This window comes from Aptenodytes patagonicus, chromosome 1 (assembly GCF_965638725.1).
Source record: "Aptenodytes patagonicus chromosome 1, bAptPat1.pri.cur, whole genome shotgun sequence".
NCBI classification, from domain to species: domain Eukaryota; kingdom Metazoa; phylum Chordata; class Aves; order Sphenisciformes; family Spheniscidae; genus Aptenodytes; species Aptenodytes patagonicus.
Window position 1 is genome coordinate 202,044,383 of NC_134949.1, and position 17,069 is coordinate 202,061,451.

Genomic DNA, 17,069 nt, shown 5'->3' on the forward strand with positions numbered 1-17,069 from the left:
ACTTACATGATTTTCTCTTGACAGAGCAATTTTCTCCAAACAACTTTTTAGACAGTTCTCTTTCATGTGAGGAAGGACTGTCCTGGTGGTTTGGTTTTCTTGGAATCATTAGAATGCAGCTAATGTGGACTACAGGACCCTTAGAGGATCTGGGTCAGCTTGCTAATCCAACAACAGACCATTGCCGGTTTTGGGGGGGTTAGTTTTCTGCCAGCTTAGAGGGTTGAGCTAGATCTCTGAAGGGTTAGCCAGGAGCCGGTGTGGCGTGAAGGGAAGCAGGAGAAGGAGCCAGATGGTGTCGGGCAGGCAGGGCAGGATGTCCCCTTTGGTGGCAGCTGGCTGCTGGAGTCTTCCTCTGGTGTTGGGCACTATCAAAGCAGTTTATGAAGAATCAGCGAAAGTGTTGGGAGAGAGGGAAAGACTGCAAGCAACTGTCTCCATTTCAGTCCCAGAATAGCCAGAGCACCCACATGGTTTGTGGGAGACAAGCTCAAACCTGCTTAACACTAGAGATGGACTCAAAGCCAGGTCCCAGCTGTGCTCTGAACATCTGTCACGTTTCCTGGGTGAACCTCTCTCTCCTTATTTTGCTCTATTTAGATCCTAAATAAATAAAAAAATGGATCAGAGATTTGCACTTCAATCTCCACTGTGCGATATATGCTTTGGGCTACCAAATCAGTGTCTCTGATAAACGTTTAATTTAATACACAGTGGGACAACTCTAGGAGGAAAGATTAAGACACAGTCCCATGGGGGGGGAGGGGGAAAGATAGCTTGGCTGATCAAAAAGGTGTGTGACAAGGTTTTAAGTCCCTGCTTGCATATGGGCACTGAAAGGTTTTGGTGAAGCAGGGGGCAACTTCTGGGGAGCCTCTGGGGCAAGATGTGAGGAAGATCAGCAGCAATGTCTGTGCGCAGGGGACTTTGAACATACCTCCTGGAAAGAGCTGGTAGATGAGGGGGATATGGAGGCCATGAGGAGATCATCACCCTGATCTCCCCAGAAATGTGGCTGGAGGGCTTTTGTGTGTGTGGATCTCAATTATAACTTGCTACTGGTAGAAAAGTGAAATGGAAAAAAGAAACTTGTTTCCTGTCAAGCTTCAACTAAAAACTGAAAAACCCCTGAGAATTCAAGTGTTGTGAGACATATTGATGCTTGTCAATATTTGTGACTGAGTTATTATCTAGCCTTAATAACTAATGATTGTCATTAACTGCTGCACAAGCAAGTGGAAAGCAGTAGGTAAATTATTCCTGACTCTTTTTTCAGTCAGCAGAGCAGGGCAGTAGTGCATAAGCACAAACCCACCATCAGGTGTGCTGGGGTGAGCCGCCTTTTGGTCCCACCAAGGGAGATGCTGCTTGTGGGTCGGTGGTGGCTCACATGCTTCTGGGAGGACCTGTGGCTCCTGCTAGCCTTGAGTGCAAAACTACGAGCCATGTCCTCTCTAAAATCACTCTTCTCAGTGTGACGGCCCTTCTCTGTGCTGTTGGGAGCCACCTGTGAACACATGTAGTTTTCCAGGTCCTTCAGGGTTGCACCAAGACAGTGCAGCTGCTGCAGGCTGGTTCAGACCCCTGCGTTATCCTGGACCTGGGAACAGAACTGGACCAACACTGCCAAAAGTATTTCTGCAACCCTTCATTGACAGCTTCAGCGAGGTCTTTTTGATGCTGTACTCATCTCTTCTCAAAGAAGTCTTAACTGATGTTTAACTAGCAAGTAAAAAAAGGCAAATATTGGAGTATGTGCACAGAAAGAGAAAGTTAAACTGAGCATCTCAAATTATGTTTTAAGCATTACAATATCCAGTAATGAAAGAATCTGTATTGCATTCTGAACTTTAACTTGGATTACGTGCCCAGAGCAAGATAATAGAAATCACCTTTGGTGTCTGCTGAGGAGTAAATCCTTGGCTGTGCCTTTTCACCTGAACTGCAGGAGCGGCCAAGAGGGGAATTGGTTGGAACAGGTGCCTTTAGCCAGTAGAAATACACTGATATGAGCAAAGTCATACTACTGGCTGGGCCAGCAGCACATTGCACTTCTCTCCTTCTGCTGTCCTCTGAATAAGACCAAAAAGGAAAGAGAGATAAAGGAGGGAACTGGGCACTGATACGTGTCCGAGATCCAGTATCCTGGAAGCTGACTTAGCAAATCTTATTCGAGGGGGAATCTGTTCGTTTAAGATGATCATTTAGAAGATGAAAATACTCCCAATAGATTCCTTCATGGTGGAGACAGAGTCAAAGATTTGAAAGCAGAAGTTAATCCATCAATCATTTTTGACTGGTTGCAGTGTGTTACAAACAGTCTCATACAAAAGAAAAAAAAATGAAAACACATGGGTGAGATTTACTTCCTTGGTTATTCCCTGAAATTATTCACTCATTGCAAACTGAGATTTTTTAGATCTCACTTGGGCTGCAGGAATATTCCTCAGCAAGCTCCTCTGAGCAGCCAACTGCAAAAAACATTGAAATACGATAAGCGTATAAGAGCATTAAATGGTAGCATTCTCCATCACCCACAGCCTCTGTTAGCTGTGCTTCCAGGCCAGATGAAGCTAGAATGTACGTACAGCTGTTCTGAATTGTAAAATACAGTTTGAAATGGGACTGATTCATCTGTGTTTCATGAGATTGAATTAAGCAAAAGAAAAAAGTATAAAGACTTGTCTTTTTTCCAAGCATTTAATAAAAATATTCAGTCTCACTGGAACATAATAGAGATGTGCTTTCAGCACACAGATGTGCAGTAGTGAGAGCCACGTTTTATGTAAGCTGCTCATTCTTTTGTGCAGTGTTAAGAACTGAATGTACTTTCATACTCCTTTTTTTGGCCTTGACATGAACTAATGTCAAACCAAATGAAGACCTGGTGGTAAATCCTTTTCAGCATTGCTAATGATTGCAGCCATTGCGGAGCTGTTACTGGCTGTCTAATCATCTTTGGGAAATTGGGCTTTTGATAAGTAGATCTTGTATTCTGAATTTTTATTTCTGCAAGAAAATTTGCTGGCATGACTCAGTATTTAGAGGATCAGAAAGGTGTGTGGGTCACATACTGCAGAGTATATTCAAAGCAAGTTTTATGGTGAGCTTCAGTGGGTAAAGTCATTAGGGGTATAATGAGCGATTTGAACAGAATTACATGGGGAAAAATTCACACCAGCATCTCCTATCTACAAAAATACATTTTAGTAGAAAACAGATTTACAACTGGAATTTATTTTGCATGCAAGGCAGAACATGCAGAAGAGCAACTGAGCCTGATTTTCTTTTTCCAGTTCCATTGCTTGTTTTATATTTAGGGCTTTGTATTATGGCTGCCTAGATTTTACAGCCACAAATGTGCCAAAACCCTTGACTCGTTCATTCAGGTTGAATAATAAGCAACCTAAAATGTCTGCTTTCTTCAACACCTGCACACTCCATTCCTTCATGTTTTGCAAATGTAAAAGGTGCAGATACGTGTTTTGACTTTGATCTTGTAAACCGAAACTGTTCAAGTGGTAGATCCTGATCTAGATCTGGGCACCAAGGAGATGTTGCCAGGTTTCCCCATCAACCCACATTTATCTGGGTGAGCCTCTATTTTCAGTTGTTCCTCCAGTCGCTCTGGGAGCAGCTGCACATGCAGGCAGTGCGGGTGCCTGCACGGCCGGGCAGAGCCGGACCTGGCACACTGCTTTCAGGTCTCCATAAAATGAGCCCGTGCAGCTTGATAAAAATTGAGGTACCCTACTGTCAACATGCTTTGGTCATCTCAGAGGTCAGACGCATAACTGTATGTGTAACTGCTGGAGTGCACAAAGTCTGTTTCACTGGAGGCACTTCAAAATTTATCCTTTATTTATGTGTAGCTGACAATTATTTACTGCTGCTTTAGTAATTGCATAGGGTGGATCTGCCTCTCCTGTGCAAAAAGCTGTAAGTCTTATGTAGTCCCCCTCTTGAACATGATTTTCTTCCATTCCCTCATGCTCACCTATCCCTACTGTCACCTCCAAAATAACAAGGGACTGTTCTCTTGTCCAGCTGATTATTCCCCCACCTCTTCCACAGGGGTAGGATACGTCTTACGCAGTGAAAGCCATTTGAAAGGGGAAACCTAGTCCAGCATCAGCTATGTCCATACTTCTAAGTAGTGGAGAGGCAGGGACAAGATGACACAATTCCTCTCCTCACTGCTTAATACTAGCCTTCTCAAGAAAAGATTGGTCTTGATAGATAACTGAAACAGTCCAAAACAGGCCTGGAAGTGGATTAAAATTAAAGAGTGAGTGGTCTGGGGTCCAGTGCTCGAACCTACTGCCTGTATCTATTTTATTTAGCTGCACAGACATACCTGTAGCTGTGTATCCTCCCTCTGTTAGCAGCCACAAGAGAAAAGCATTGTCAGTAGTTGATTTATCCCACCTATTTTAGACACTACTTTAAGGTGAAATGAATCACCCTTTGGAAGTAACTGCCTCTCTGTTGACTATGTCTACATAATGGAGTTCAGATGGCTAAAGGTAGGAAGGCGCATCCTACCTGTGCAACTGTCCCTTCAGTAACATGAGACCTGCACTGGGGTTTTCCTGGCAGAGCTTTCAGTGGCTTTCACATGGGATTCTTCTCCACAAGGAGTGTTGGAGCAGGAGAAAACACAGTGCATGCTCCCTGTCGTCCCATTTCCACCCTGCTTCATCTTCATGTCTCCCCAACACCTTACCCTTGGGGGAGGATAGGACGCAGGACCACAAACCTGGCTGAGCAGCTTTGCCTGCTGCGTGGAGGTGATTAACCCTTCATCCCAGTCACCAAGAGGCTATGCAAACCCCAGGGTCCTGTGGAGACAGGTGGATTTCTTCGAGGGACTCTATTTTATTTTCTGATGCTATAAAAAAAATACTTCAGAGTGATGACAGTACTTTTAAGCAACAAACAGCTACTACCAGTCTCTTCGCTATTTCCTTGTAATTAAAAGAACTTCTAATGCAAAATAACAGAGTTTGAACTTTTCTCTTTTCTCTTTCTGCTCAGAAATCGAAGCAAAGGAAGCGTGTGACTGGCTACGTGCAGCTGGATTTCCCCAATATGCTCAGTTCTATGAGGGTAAGTAGGTTTTTCTCCTCTTTGTGCAGTACTGAAAGTGCACTGGGCCCTTGCCAGGAGAGCTTGCAGTCGGCCAGCTCTACATTTGACTAAGTTATTGCCGTGGCTGGCTGCTTCACAAAGCCTCAGCTGCTGGCGTCATACGAGTGCCTAAAGAAAAGTGAGATTCTTGCCCTCATAGCCATGGGAAGGAAAAAAAAAAAAGGACATAGTTTGTGTAAACCTCAAAGGTTAACAAAAACAAGTACAAAAAATCCAAATACATAGGTCTCTTTTTTTTTAAACTTCCTGAACTGTGTCTAAAATAAGATTGAAAACACTGAAAGTTACTGAAAATTTCAATCTTACTGGTAATAAGATTGGAAAACTCTGCAAAGTTACCAAAAGTGAATAATCTGAGCTGCGTTTTACATTTGCAAAGCAAGAAAAGCCAATATTTTGGTGCTAACTCAAAGCAAATGGCCGTGTCCCATTCCTAGCTGTAAAGTTCGTGCCCAGGGAAGTGGCATTGCTGAGGGCAGGGTGAGTGGTTGCAGTGCTGCTGCATTCAGGAGCAGTTTGGGGACTGGAGCTGGGTTTTTTCTGCTCTCCCTAGCTCAATGCTGAGAGGGAAACTGCAGCTGATCCTCATTTTTCCCAAACTGCGTATTCTCTCTGCCAGAGACACAGAGCCAGCTCAGGTCTGCTCGGGCTTATTAGCCGAAGCGCAGCTCCGCCAAATGCAGCTGGACACCTTCCAGGGCCAGCTTGGGTCTGGAGGCAGCACAGCTCCACGCATGGAGTGATGGCCAAGAAACCTCGCAGGTCAGAGTCAGGTCTGCTGAGAGCCGGCTCAGACACCGTCCATTCCCGCACGTGGGATGGACAAGGACACACCTCTGCGGCTTCTGGTGGCCAGCTGAGGTGCCTCAAGGCTCAGGTGCTGGCTCCTAATAGGAGCCTGTATGATAGGCTCCTGATAGGCTTTCTACATGGGAGCACCATGCAGAGATGCTCAGGTGGCTCCTCAGGAGCCAGGCGGGCTCTGTTAAACCCAGCAAGGAACTAAGACTAACAAGCCTGCCAGACCAAAGCTGACATAGATTTGTGTTTACCACAGTCCCTGAGTGCCCAGTAGTACTTTTGTGTCTGCCTTGTAATCAGAGTATCTCAGATCCCCATTCCCCCAGGTAAAGGAGAGCCTGCTGCCTACCGGACTCAAAGGGATGTTCCCTCCAAAAAGCAACCTCTGCTGAGCTCCCACAGTTCCCATACGGTCAATATGCGCTCTAGACAGTCTGTGCCTCTGAGAACAAGGTCCATTTTACAGGCATCTATTATGTCAGTGTTAAGCACTAGTGTCTGAAAATGCTGGCTGCAGTTCTGTATCCCAGCGTCCTGCTGCGGTACCTAAGCATGGCAGAGCAGTCTGGAGAGCAGCCACGGCGCTGGAACCCGTCCCACCGTTACGGAGCCCACTAATGTGTTGCAGCCATGTCACTTTTCATTACAAATGTCAGCTTCCAGCACACTAGTCTGGCTTTTTAGCTAATATTGGAGGTTATAATTCAGCTTTTTTTCATCTCTGTTACTCGAGTAACCCTTTGTCTGAAATCATTGTTATTGGGACCTGTATTAAAAACAAAAAGAGCAGGACATTTCTGTTTCATGGGAAAAGTCTGTCTAGCAAATAACTCATTAAGTCACTGTGATGGGAATGGAGAACCTTGTTGCTCATGTGGATAAAGAAAGTGTGTTGGTAATTCCCTGATCTCATTCATTTGTGCTAGGCGCTAGAAAGAAAAGCTAACAATTGAGTTATCTATTAAAGCCAAAATGAAATGATCTTGCTCTCTCTTTGGTGCACAGGATGTTCAACTATACCTTTAACAGAAAAAAAATAATAAAGTGACTGAAAGGGTCACAGATACAGCTGGAAGGGAACCAGAGCTGAGTGAAATCGATCATGCTAGATTTCAGTGAGCAAGCATTTTAGATGTAGACAATGTATTTTCACTTGAATAGCAAGCAGTCATCTTAATATTGTGTCTCCTTTATAGACTCCCAGTTTCCCATTGACATTGCTGCAGTAAAGAAAGATCATGATTTTCTTGACAAGGACCTTGTAGAACCTCTTTGCAGGTAAGTAACACCTAAAGTTTCTTTTCTGATGATTTGAAAATATGAGCTGGTTTGTTATTGTTAGCATAGCAGCAGAAGTAGCAGCAGAGATGTTTGCTTATCCACATGAATTAGGCAATGATATCTATGATGATCATTCTGAATTCATTTTTCTTACGGAAAATCCTGGAGTCGGACCCACTACACTCATAGAAAACATCACATGATTTGAGAAGACCCAAATCCAATGGATTTGAAACACCTGCCTTTTAAGAAAGAACTAGCAGTAGTACAAGCAAACCCTGAATAAATGAGAGTCACATCTGAGTTGCACATGAATAACTCTTATGTCCAAGCACAGCAGAAAAGATGAAATTTCATTGCACAGAATTCAGCAAGTACTTTCTCTGGCAGCAGATGTGGTTTTCATGCTGCTTTGATTCCCTCGGTACTCTCCTTTTGGCACCAGTAACAGAAGTGGGACCAGAACCCCACAGTACTACAGCTGCTACAACTAATCACTGGTTTGCCCCTCCCAGATGGCTTGTGTTTGCTGTTTGTCTAGCTTTTTATACTCTCTCTGTGATGAATATACCATATTGCATTGCTCAAGTACTGCCCCCAGGACTCAAGAAGCAGCAATTCTGTGGTAGTTTTGCAAAACCACATTGCAGAGGCATTGTTCCCTTCTTCTTTCTCCTGTACTCAGCTCAGGCTGGTTCCTTTCCTCCTCAGTAAGGACAAAGGAGCATCTGGCCCCTGACCAAGCAGGCTTTATTACATGTTATGGAAACTTTCACAACACCACCATCACGATAATTGGACAAAACTCTATTTCCCCTTCTGCAACTGTGGCTAAAGTCATCAGAGAGTGTATGCTGTTCCACTGCACATCGTACTGTGCATTGCAGGGATTAATGAGTCTGTGATGGAGGACTGCAGAGAGGGTTTCTGAGAATCATAGACAATAGGGCTGGAAGAGAGTTCATCTAGTCCATCCCTCCATCCCGGGCTATGTCTTCCTTCCTGGAGGATCCAAGTAATTCCTGGGCGTAGCTGTCAGAATGCTTTCCCCAAAACTCCCCTGCTGCAAGTGAGACCTATTGCTTCTCATTTTGTCTATTATGGTTATGGGGAACAGAATATTCTTTTTCTCTGTGTAGTAGCCTTTGTGTCTGAAGACAAATCAGTAGGAAAGACTTGGATCCTTCAGTGATTGCTCTCAAGGATGCCAGGGAGCAGAATAACTTGATCCACTGCTGTTCTGTACAGCTTGGTGGGAGGGATTGCAATGCCCATGCCCAAGAAACCTTCTTCCCACACATATATGCATACCTCTGCTTCAGTCTGGCATGGTGGAAGACATACTTTGCTGTAGTTTGGGAACTAGGAAGTGGTAGGAGGTTGAGATCTCTTCCCCTCTGCCCTTTCCCACAAAGTTGAAAGACCATGCAAAAGTGCAAGTATGATGTCTGTCCCTGTCCCTTTCTCCTGAGAGCAAACAGTGAGGTGCAGCCATTGCATAGCTCTGTGACTCTCCCCAGTCACTTTCTTCTCTGAAGTAATTAGCAACGGCAGTACTTCAATTATGGTCACCAGGCATCCAGCACCTACGCAGCTGACCTCTTGCACCTCCGGTCTCTCTGTAGACTCACAGATACACCTGCAACAATTATACTAGGTTGATATATTTATGAGGATTTCTTTGTAAGCTGAACAGCTAGAGACTTTTTTTTTTCCCCTCTTTTATTGAAAGATGAGGTTTTGGAAAATAAACTAGCAGCTGGAGAGATGCAGTTATGTGACAGAATGCTTTATATTAGCCTAAATCAAGTGATACTGCTGAGACCTGTAGTACAAAAGCATAGACACAGATCTTTCCAAACTATTTTATTCAAAGACAAAGGATTTTTTGACTGTCTAGCAACTTTTTCTATAATGATTTTATTCAGAAGACAACACCTGTTGACTTTAATTTTTGTGGGGAGTTTTTAAACAGTTTAGATCCGGAAAAGGAATAACACCTCATATACTAGCCAGGTAGAAATACAAGTATTATGTACAGGTTATGTTTTCAGATTGCAGACATTTAATTTGCTGTAACTCAGCAGCTCTAAACCTTTAGCTCAGAGCGACCTGTAAAAAGTGGTTGTGCCAAATGTCAAGATTCGGGTTCATCAGAAACAGTAAACAGTGCCAGCCGCTGCCCCCAGTACCAGCTTTGTTACTGTATTAGCTATCAAACCAACATCTTCCAAGTTTTCCAGTGCACTGGGAATCCTCACAGCTCGGCTGACCACTGTGGACGGTTTTCTACCCTTGCTTTGCTCTGTGGTGGCGTTACTACAAGGTGCATGCCAGTATATCACACGAGAGCCACAGGCTGTGATGCACTTTTATGAAATAGAAAGTTAAAAAAAGGTTGGTTATTATTTCTGTATGCACCGATTCCCAGGTCAGGGGCCAAACTTCCATTCTTCAAACACCCAAAACTGCCCTTGAAGCTATGCATGACCAAGCCTTCATACTGACTAATAGCGCATTCAGACCGTAGTACTGAACAAAATGGGGCTCTCATTTTTATTTGGAGGATAATTTTAAAGCTGGAATGCCAGAGAGGATAATCAGTTTGAGCAGAGTTTTAGCTCTGAATGGTAATGGTTCTAGCATAAACACTGAATTTCTCTGCTCTTGTGGATTGAAATCAGACTGTTGACCTCATTTTATAATTCGTTTTCTTATGGCATTGTAGTATACAAGACAACATGAGATACAAATGCAGAGGAACCTTTTCTTTTTTTTAAGGCAGCTGGTAGTATTTTAGTCAGAAGGCCTGAGACTCCCTGTTGTAAAAGATTTCAGTGACCTTTTTGAGATATTCTAACACTCCTGCTGTTTACAATATCATTTGAAAATTTGGCAGAGTAAAGACCAAATTTGAGGCCTTTGGGTTAGAGGCATATCTATCAAGAGATTCCACTCAGATTTTACTGAGTAACGAACAATACAAAATTGCCATGCAATCTGCAGGCGAACACTGTCAGCCTGCCAAAATAATAATTGGGCATGAAAATTTTATAGCTGGATCTCTGTGTCGTTTCCAAAATAGCAGCAACCAACTCTGCTCTGGGAACTTTTGTGGCCGCTGTGATAAGAGGGTGAGAAGGAAAAGCCAAGCCATGTTGTCCTTTTTTGTATTCACGTAAATACAGTGACTAAGAATATAAAGAACAAGTATGTAACAGTCTGATACATAGGCCCCTAAACCAAGCTCTTAAAATTTGAACTATGCCAAGCAGCCAGCAGCCTCTTCTTCCATAGCTAGTGTCTCTTAGATAGCTTGTAAATAATCCGAAGGTACATGGGACATCCCACCATTAGAGTTTTGAAGTGGTGATTGTATAGTCAGTACTGTCTGCTGAGTCATATTGCTCTAGGTGCTGTTCGGAGGTAAGTCCGGCTCTCCACATGCAGTACGGAAAGCCCTGCTCTGAAGTCAGTAGAATGGCTCCCATTGACCTCAAGGAGAGTTGACTCACCTCATGTGAGTGTGTAGCTCACTCAGTTGCAGCCATGACAAATAGTGATAGGACTGGAAAACAGCGTATTCTCTTCACGCACAAAACTGGTGGAGTAGGGACGTGCCAGTGCCAGCTTCGCACACCAGCCCTGCCGGTAATGGGAGGACCCTTATTCAGTGTTCAGACCTCAGCAGAGCGCAGCACGAGGAGCTGGATGTCCTCTTCCCAAATTCCGCAGCACCAGAAGAAGCCAGCTAGGGGCATGTGTATGCAGCACCTAAACTTGGCTAGGAATAATGATAAAACAAAGAAATAGTGTCGTGTTTCCCTCAGAGAGGAGTGTACGGAACCATATAATGTGTTTGCCTGATCACGATCCATGAGAGGACATTTGCAGATCTGCAGAGGTAGGAGACGCTGTGCTGTCCATGCACCCCACGGTGCCTCCTCCTGCACGACCAGTTGGTGCCCCTGGCTGCATTCCCCACCAGCTGCTTGGAAGCAGCTGCAGAACAGGTCCAGGGGAATGCATGGAGCTGAAAGTCACTTTAAAGTTGTCTTCCCATTATCTGGATGGCTCTTCAAGCAGGACAACAGCTAATCAGATCCTGCGTTGCTACAAGCTTGTATTTATTTGTAAACACTGCTTAGTGCTGTACAGGATGCGAAAGTCAGAGATTTCCTGCTTCTGAAAAACTTCCATCATAAGGGTTAATAAGTACAGCACTGGGGTTGGGATTCATAGCCCTAAATACCTGTGTCTAATGCCATCTCAGATCTCCTAAGACACCTCAGACTTCTCCATGGGCTGGCTGGACCAAGAGGACCTGCAGCAGCTGAAGGCCAGGCTTGGTACTCTAGGGGATCTAAAATACCACCAGACATCTCTGTTTGGGCACCTGACTCACTCTGCTGGTGTTTAAGTATTGTTTCAAGGGACACTTTTCAACATAGAGCTGATGTTTCACCATAGAGATGTGTTAAACCATAGAGGTAGCGTTTACCTGTGACAGCCTGGAGAAGAAATAAAATTAACATCAGTGAAGCACTTGCTGTAGTAAATATTTTGCAGGCTTCATCTGAAGCTTCTGCAGAGCTTTCCAGACAAGCATTCTAATGCGTCTGAGATGATTTGGTTTTTATATAGCCACCTCTCTTGTGTTTATTTAATATGGTTTTTTCTGCCTTTTCTCGAGTCCAGATTTTGTGTTTTGTTAACATTACAGACAGTCTTTTCCCAAGTTTTTAAGGAGTGACGTGAAAGTGTAGTACTTCTCTCACTTCGATTGGGACGTTAGTGACAGCCTTTTGTAGCCAGAGACTTTTATTTTTTGTTTTTTGAAAGATTTGCTGAGGACTTGGCTGTCAGTCATGTAACGACTTCAAGCAGATGAGAAAAGCTTTCTGCCGCTGCTGGCACGTCAACAAGGCATAAGAAGTTGAAACAGACTGGCTTTGATTGGAGTTGTTAGTACCAGGCAGGCTCACAAATATGATCATTAGTTCTCTAATTTCGCTGGCAAATCTTTCAATAGCGTTGGAAGAGCCCCAGAAAGCATGCCAATGTTTTGTAGATGGGTGAATTTAAAACCTGAGGTTGAGACCCTGGCACCCATTAAAAAGTAGTTTTGTTTTTGATGGAGCGAGTTCTTCATGGCAAAGCCAGGTTAGAAAGCAGCCAGGACAATGGTGTGGCTTCCCAAGCCTGCAGTTTAAGTAACAATATTCACTTTTATATAGCTGACCTCTCAGTCCTTGCTGAAATGATCTCCTTCTTGAATGCCGTTAGCAGGAAAGTGACGGCTTTGGACAGTCTTGTTGGTTTGATCACATGCTTTCTGCACCTTTCCCTGCTGACGAAGCAGCCTGTCTTAATAGAAATGCCACGACACTTTCTGCTGTCAGCTGGACACACGCAGAGGTACCTGGGTGCAAACAGGGCGAAGGGTACATCACAGGCTGTCACTTCCTCGTCTTCCCACTCCTGAAGTGCGTGGCTTTTTCCTTGGATTTTAGAAGGCAAGTGACACTATAGTGAATGGAAGGAGCACTGGTCCCTGTATTTAAAATGTTTTCTTCTACGTCTTCTCCTTAACAACTGCAAATAGGCAGTAAGTATAGAGGTTTTTTATAAACTATTGAGGAAGCAGTTGCAGAGATCACCTGCCAGGGGCTGTTGTGGAGACAGGGGGCTGCGCCGCAGCCCTCTTTCTCAGGAGAGTTTCTTCAGTCCCTGCTGTTGTGGAGGCGAGGGAGGTGGAGTTGATGGCTTAGTTTTCAGAGTTGATGAGCAGCTTGAAAGCAGGCAGTGGTTTCTCAGGATTTCTGAGCCTCTGGGCCTGAATGTAGCTGATGCCTGTCTCCTGGTCAGCCTTGCAGGACAAGTTTAGGTCAAGGAAGCAGGGAACACTTCCCCATCCCCGGTCTGGCTGCTCACCATGTAAAGGTATGAGGACACGGTGGCAGCTTGATTCAGTTATGCAGCTATGAGCACGCAGGTGCCACACAGCGGCATGTCAGTGTGGAAATGTGGCTACAAACTTGTCCCTCCAGCACAGGCCAGCTAATGCAGAGGTGCAGGGACTCTGATCTGAGCCTCCGGTTCACCTCTCAGAGGAAGCTGTCTCCAAGGATAGAAAGTTGGGCTGGAGCCCTTTGAAAATGTGTCTGTGCCTCTGTATATTTGGAATTGATATTGATATGGAAATATAAACATTTTGCACTCAAAAGAAGCGCTGAACATTATTCAGCCCCAGGGCCCCAAGAAAATGTAACTTTGGGTTGAGAAATTCCATGTTTGGGCAAAAGATGAGCTTTGCAATAATAGATCTAATCCCTGAGGAGGAGGATTTGTGGGCAGAAGGCTGAAGATATAACTACAGAGCCGCAAAGCCTGAAATTTATTACAAGAACATTACTGTCATGCATGCAGGGTGTGCTTGTGCATGCATTATACTCACATTAATATGATGAGCACAGGACTTTTCTGATATGGCATAACGGGTTTATTGGCTTGAGTTAGGGAGTAGTATTTTATCTACAAATGAGCAGGTCATATTTTATGAGGGATTTTTTTTTTTAAGGAAGATCCACATTTGGTGGGCTGGTTCTTTATTAGTGGTGACAATTTGAAAGGATTTCTAATATTAGAAGTCCTGGGGAGGAATATGTTAATGCCATAATGTTCTTATGCTATGTGACAGATTATATTATTGATGTGATACTTTTTTCCATGTGTCCTTGTAACTTATGACATACATTTCAAATGTTATCCGTCCTGGAGATTTGCAGCCTCTTCCTGAGACCCAGAAGCAACAGAGGCAGCTCTTGCGGCAAAGACACAGGAGATGCAGGCAGCCTATAGAAGAGTGTTGTGGGCACATGGCTCTCTCACTCTGCCTTTCTTTATTTTGAAATTCAGCCCTAAATCTGGAAAATGTTCGAAGTCAAACATATTTAACTCTGAGCCTCTGCTTTTAGAAGATGAATGGTTTCATGAATCAGGACCTTTAAGTATAAATAAAAACGAATCAATTACGATTAGCATGGTAGGTTCTCTATTGAAAGAGCATGTTTTCTTGTCTCTGTCTCTGCATATGGGCACACACGCACGCGCGTGCACACACACACACACACTCACTTTCCAACTTTATCAGAGTGTCATTTCAACCTACTATTGTCATGGGATCGCCTTGGATTTAAGGAGCCTTACAGAGTCCCTGATAACATCATTACAAACATGGTCAAAAATAATTAAAAATATTTATTTAAAGATGTTAGATTTGTTCCATTTTGGGTGTTAACCTGTCTGTAAGATCCACAGGTGTGGGAAAGGAACTTTTAGCTGTGGAGAAACATTTAACTAACTGTTACAAGTTCTTCTTTATGTCAACTTTTTAAAGGAGATGCTAACTGCCTGAAGCCAGGAACTGCACCTTTTTCTTTTGTCTTTCACAAGCACTTTGAAATCCCCTAAAATTAACATTAAATCGTTTTAGACCGATTATGTTACAGTCCTGCAGAAGACAACTTACCTCCTTTGTCTCCTGTCATTTCCCCATCTATCAGAGGTGTTTGTTTATACCTGTTTCCTTTGCTAAGTACTTAAATGTCTATGAATTAAAAAGCAATATATAAAACCTGGCTATCAAGTAATGTGAAACTAAGATGCTCTTTTAACGCAGTGGTCTTATAGCCTGTAACAATATGACCAGTATCGTTTCTGAAGCCTGTTGTATGCAGTTAGCACCCTACAGGCAGGTAAGAGAAAAGCTTTTGAACTTACGAAAAGTCGTGCCCTTTAATCAGATGCTGCTAATCTTTTGAATTTGCTTTGCCCTGTAGACGACTGAACACACTGAACAAGTGCGCCTCAATGAAACTCGATGTGAACTTCCAAAGAAAAAAGGTAAGGAAACTTCGTGAAATGTGCTGGCTTTGCCCCGGCTTTTGTGATAAGACCTCCCCAATTTAGTCTTTAAGTCAGTAATGCTCTTAAAAGTAAGTTAAGTGTATTTGACTTTGAACATGTGTGTCAGCAGTATCTGGACACATGATAATGTGAATTGACGAATCTTGAAATTATAAATAAAATAGAAAATAACTGTGACTAATACAGCAGGAACAATACTACATGTGTTAAAAGGGCACACGCAGTACTTAAAACTTTACGTATGTGCAATTCAAGTTAGCGGGTGAAAAGACAGTGCGGTTTCATTAGGCTGGCTTGTTTGCCAATGCCATGTGAGTACACAATGGAAAATCCTGCTCGGAAAAAATGGAAGCTGCTCGGATGAAAACAATAGCGTTTCTTTATTTCTTGTACTGACTTATTCCCGGTTAAGAATATGAAAATAAACTCTGTCATCCTTACAAGCTCCTGTGTAACATGGGAATTGTTTGAGCTTAAAGGGTTTTGGCAAGGACTGCAGAAACTGCCTATTGATTTTGAGAGTTTTGTAACATGTCCAGTGTTAACTGTTGAACGTTTGGGTTTCTGGTCACAAATCTCCCCAAGCCCTTCAGTAGTGTACAATGGTAGTTGTTGACTCTGAGAAATCTTGGTGTCTGTTTTTCCTCCCTTAGAGTGTTTGTCTAATGCTTTTTAAAAACTACCTCCGAGAGTTGCATTTTTGGTGACTTTGCAGGTTCAGTGTATTTATAGTCTATTCACTGTTTGAGGGAACTTGAGCAAAGAATGGTTTCAATGTCCAGATATTCTGCCTTCTGCATGTGCCCATTTGTTCTGCTGTGTACGTAGCCTCTTTAGCATGCGTTTTGTCCATTCACTGGAGCCACGGGGACCTCTTCTCTTCACTGCTTCAGACCTGATGGATTTTTCTTGTCTTTGATAAGTGCCAACACTTTCCACATCAAAGACCCACATCACATCTGACAGAAGGAACAGTAAAATCTCCTGACTATATGATAACTTTATGATTTGGGCAGGTGGGTGCTATAGGAAGAGGTCGAGGTCCTTCAGCAAAAACTAACTCAATCGATTGTGTCATTGACCTGCTTGGAGCGGTGTCTGGTTTGTGTCCATGCACTCGTGTACTTGAGTTCACGCAGAGATTCTGGAGCTGCACAAGAGACAGAATTACAAAAAGCAACATATAGGTGAACGCTGATTGTCCTCTGGAAATTTTATTTAGTTCCTGTCCTTCTCTTCAACAAGTATTTTGGGTTTGGTGTGAGGTTTGTATGCTTCCTTGCTTCCTTCTTTAAGTGTCTGATTATGTTTGGTTAAAAAAGAAGGAGGATTTTCTTGTTATCTTTTTTATTAGTTTTTTCTGCCGCTCCTCCCTGTTCTGAATGGATTGAAGCTCTCAGCTGCTCTCCTTGCAGATGACCATTAATTTGCTGTGGAAGTGAGACTGCCCTACTTGGTACACTTTCAGGGGGACAGAAGCTAGTTGGGTCCATACCTGCACAAGGCGAGAGAAAAGCAGGGCACAGAAAAATGTAGAGAGAGAGGGGACGAAGGAGATTTGGGACAACAGATACAGTGAAAGTAGAAGAGAATGTGGGGGAGAGAAGAAGAGGGAGGAGAGACTGCTGACAGAAGAAAATGTAAATGCGAGTGTAAAAGCTGGAAATTGGGTCTGGAATTGAACACTGAACCAAGTAAACTTTTTTTGCTGTAGATGTTGCCTTTCCTTGTAGTCTCTATGGTGATCTGAACAATGAAATGCAAAATCAGCTTGCTTTGGAGGTTCAGCATAACAGGTTTGCACAGGACTAGCGCAGCTGCTTGAGTGATTTATCAAAATACGGCCAAGCGAGCTGCCAGACAAGGTTACTGTGAAAGCCAGCACGGGGTGAGTGTTCCCCACCACC

General features: G+C 43.5%; 1 protein-coding gene across 4 annotated transcripts in view; it reads left to right on the plus strand.

Annotated features, from left to right (window-relative positions):
* Nucleotides 1-17,069, plus strand: part of STARD13 (StAR related lipid transfer domain containing 13) — a 300,044-nt gene that overhangs the window by 257,848 nt on the left and 25,127 nt on the right. For all 4 annotated transcript variants that reach the window (XM_076364265.1, XM_076364266.1, XM_076364269.1 and 1 more), the window contains 3 exons: nucleotides 5,038-5,109; nucleotides 7,149-7,230; nucleotides 15,075-15,138. In XM_076364265.1, the coding sequence (XP_076220380.1) occupies nucleotides 5,038-5,109; nucleotides 7,149-7,230; nucleotides 15,075-15,138 (218 nt within the window). The remainder of the gene's footprint in view (nucleotides 1-5,037; nucleotides 5,110-7,148; nucleotides 7,231-15,074; nucleotides 15,139-17,069) is intronic.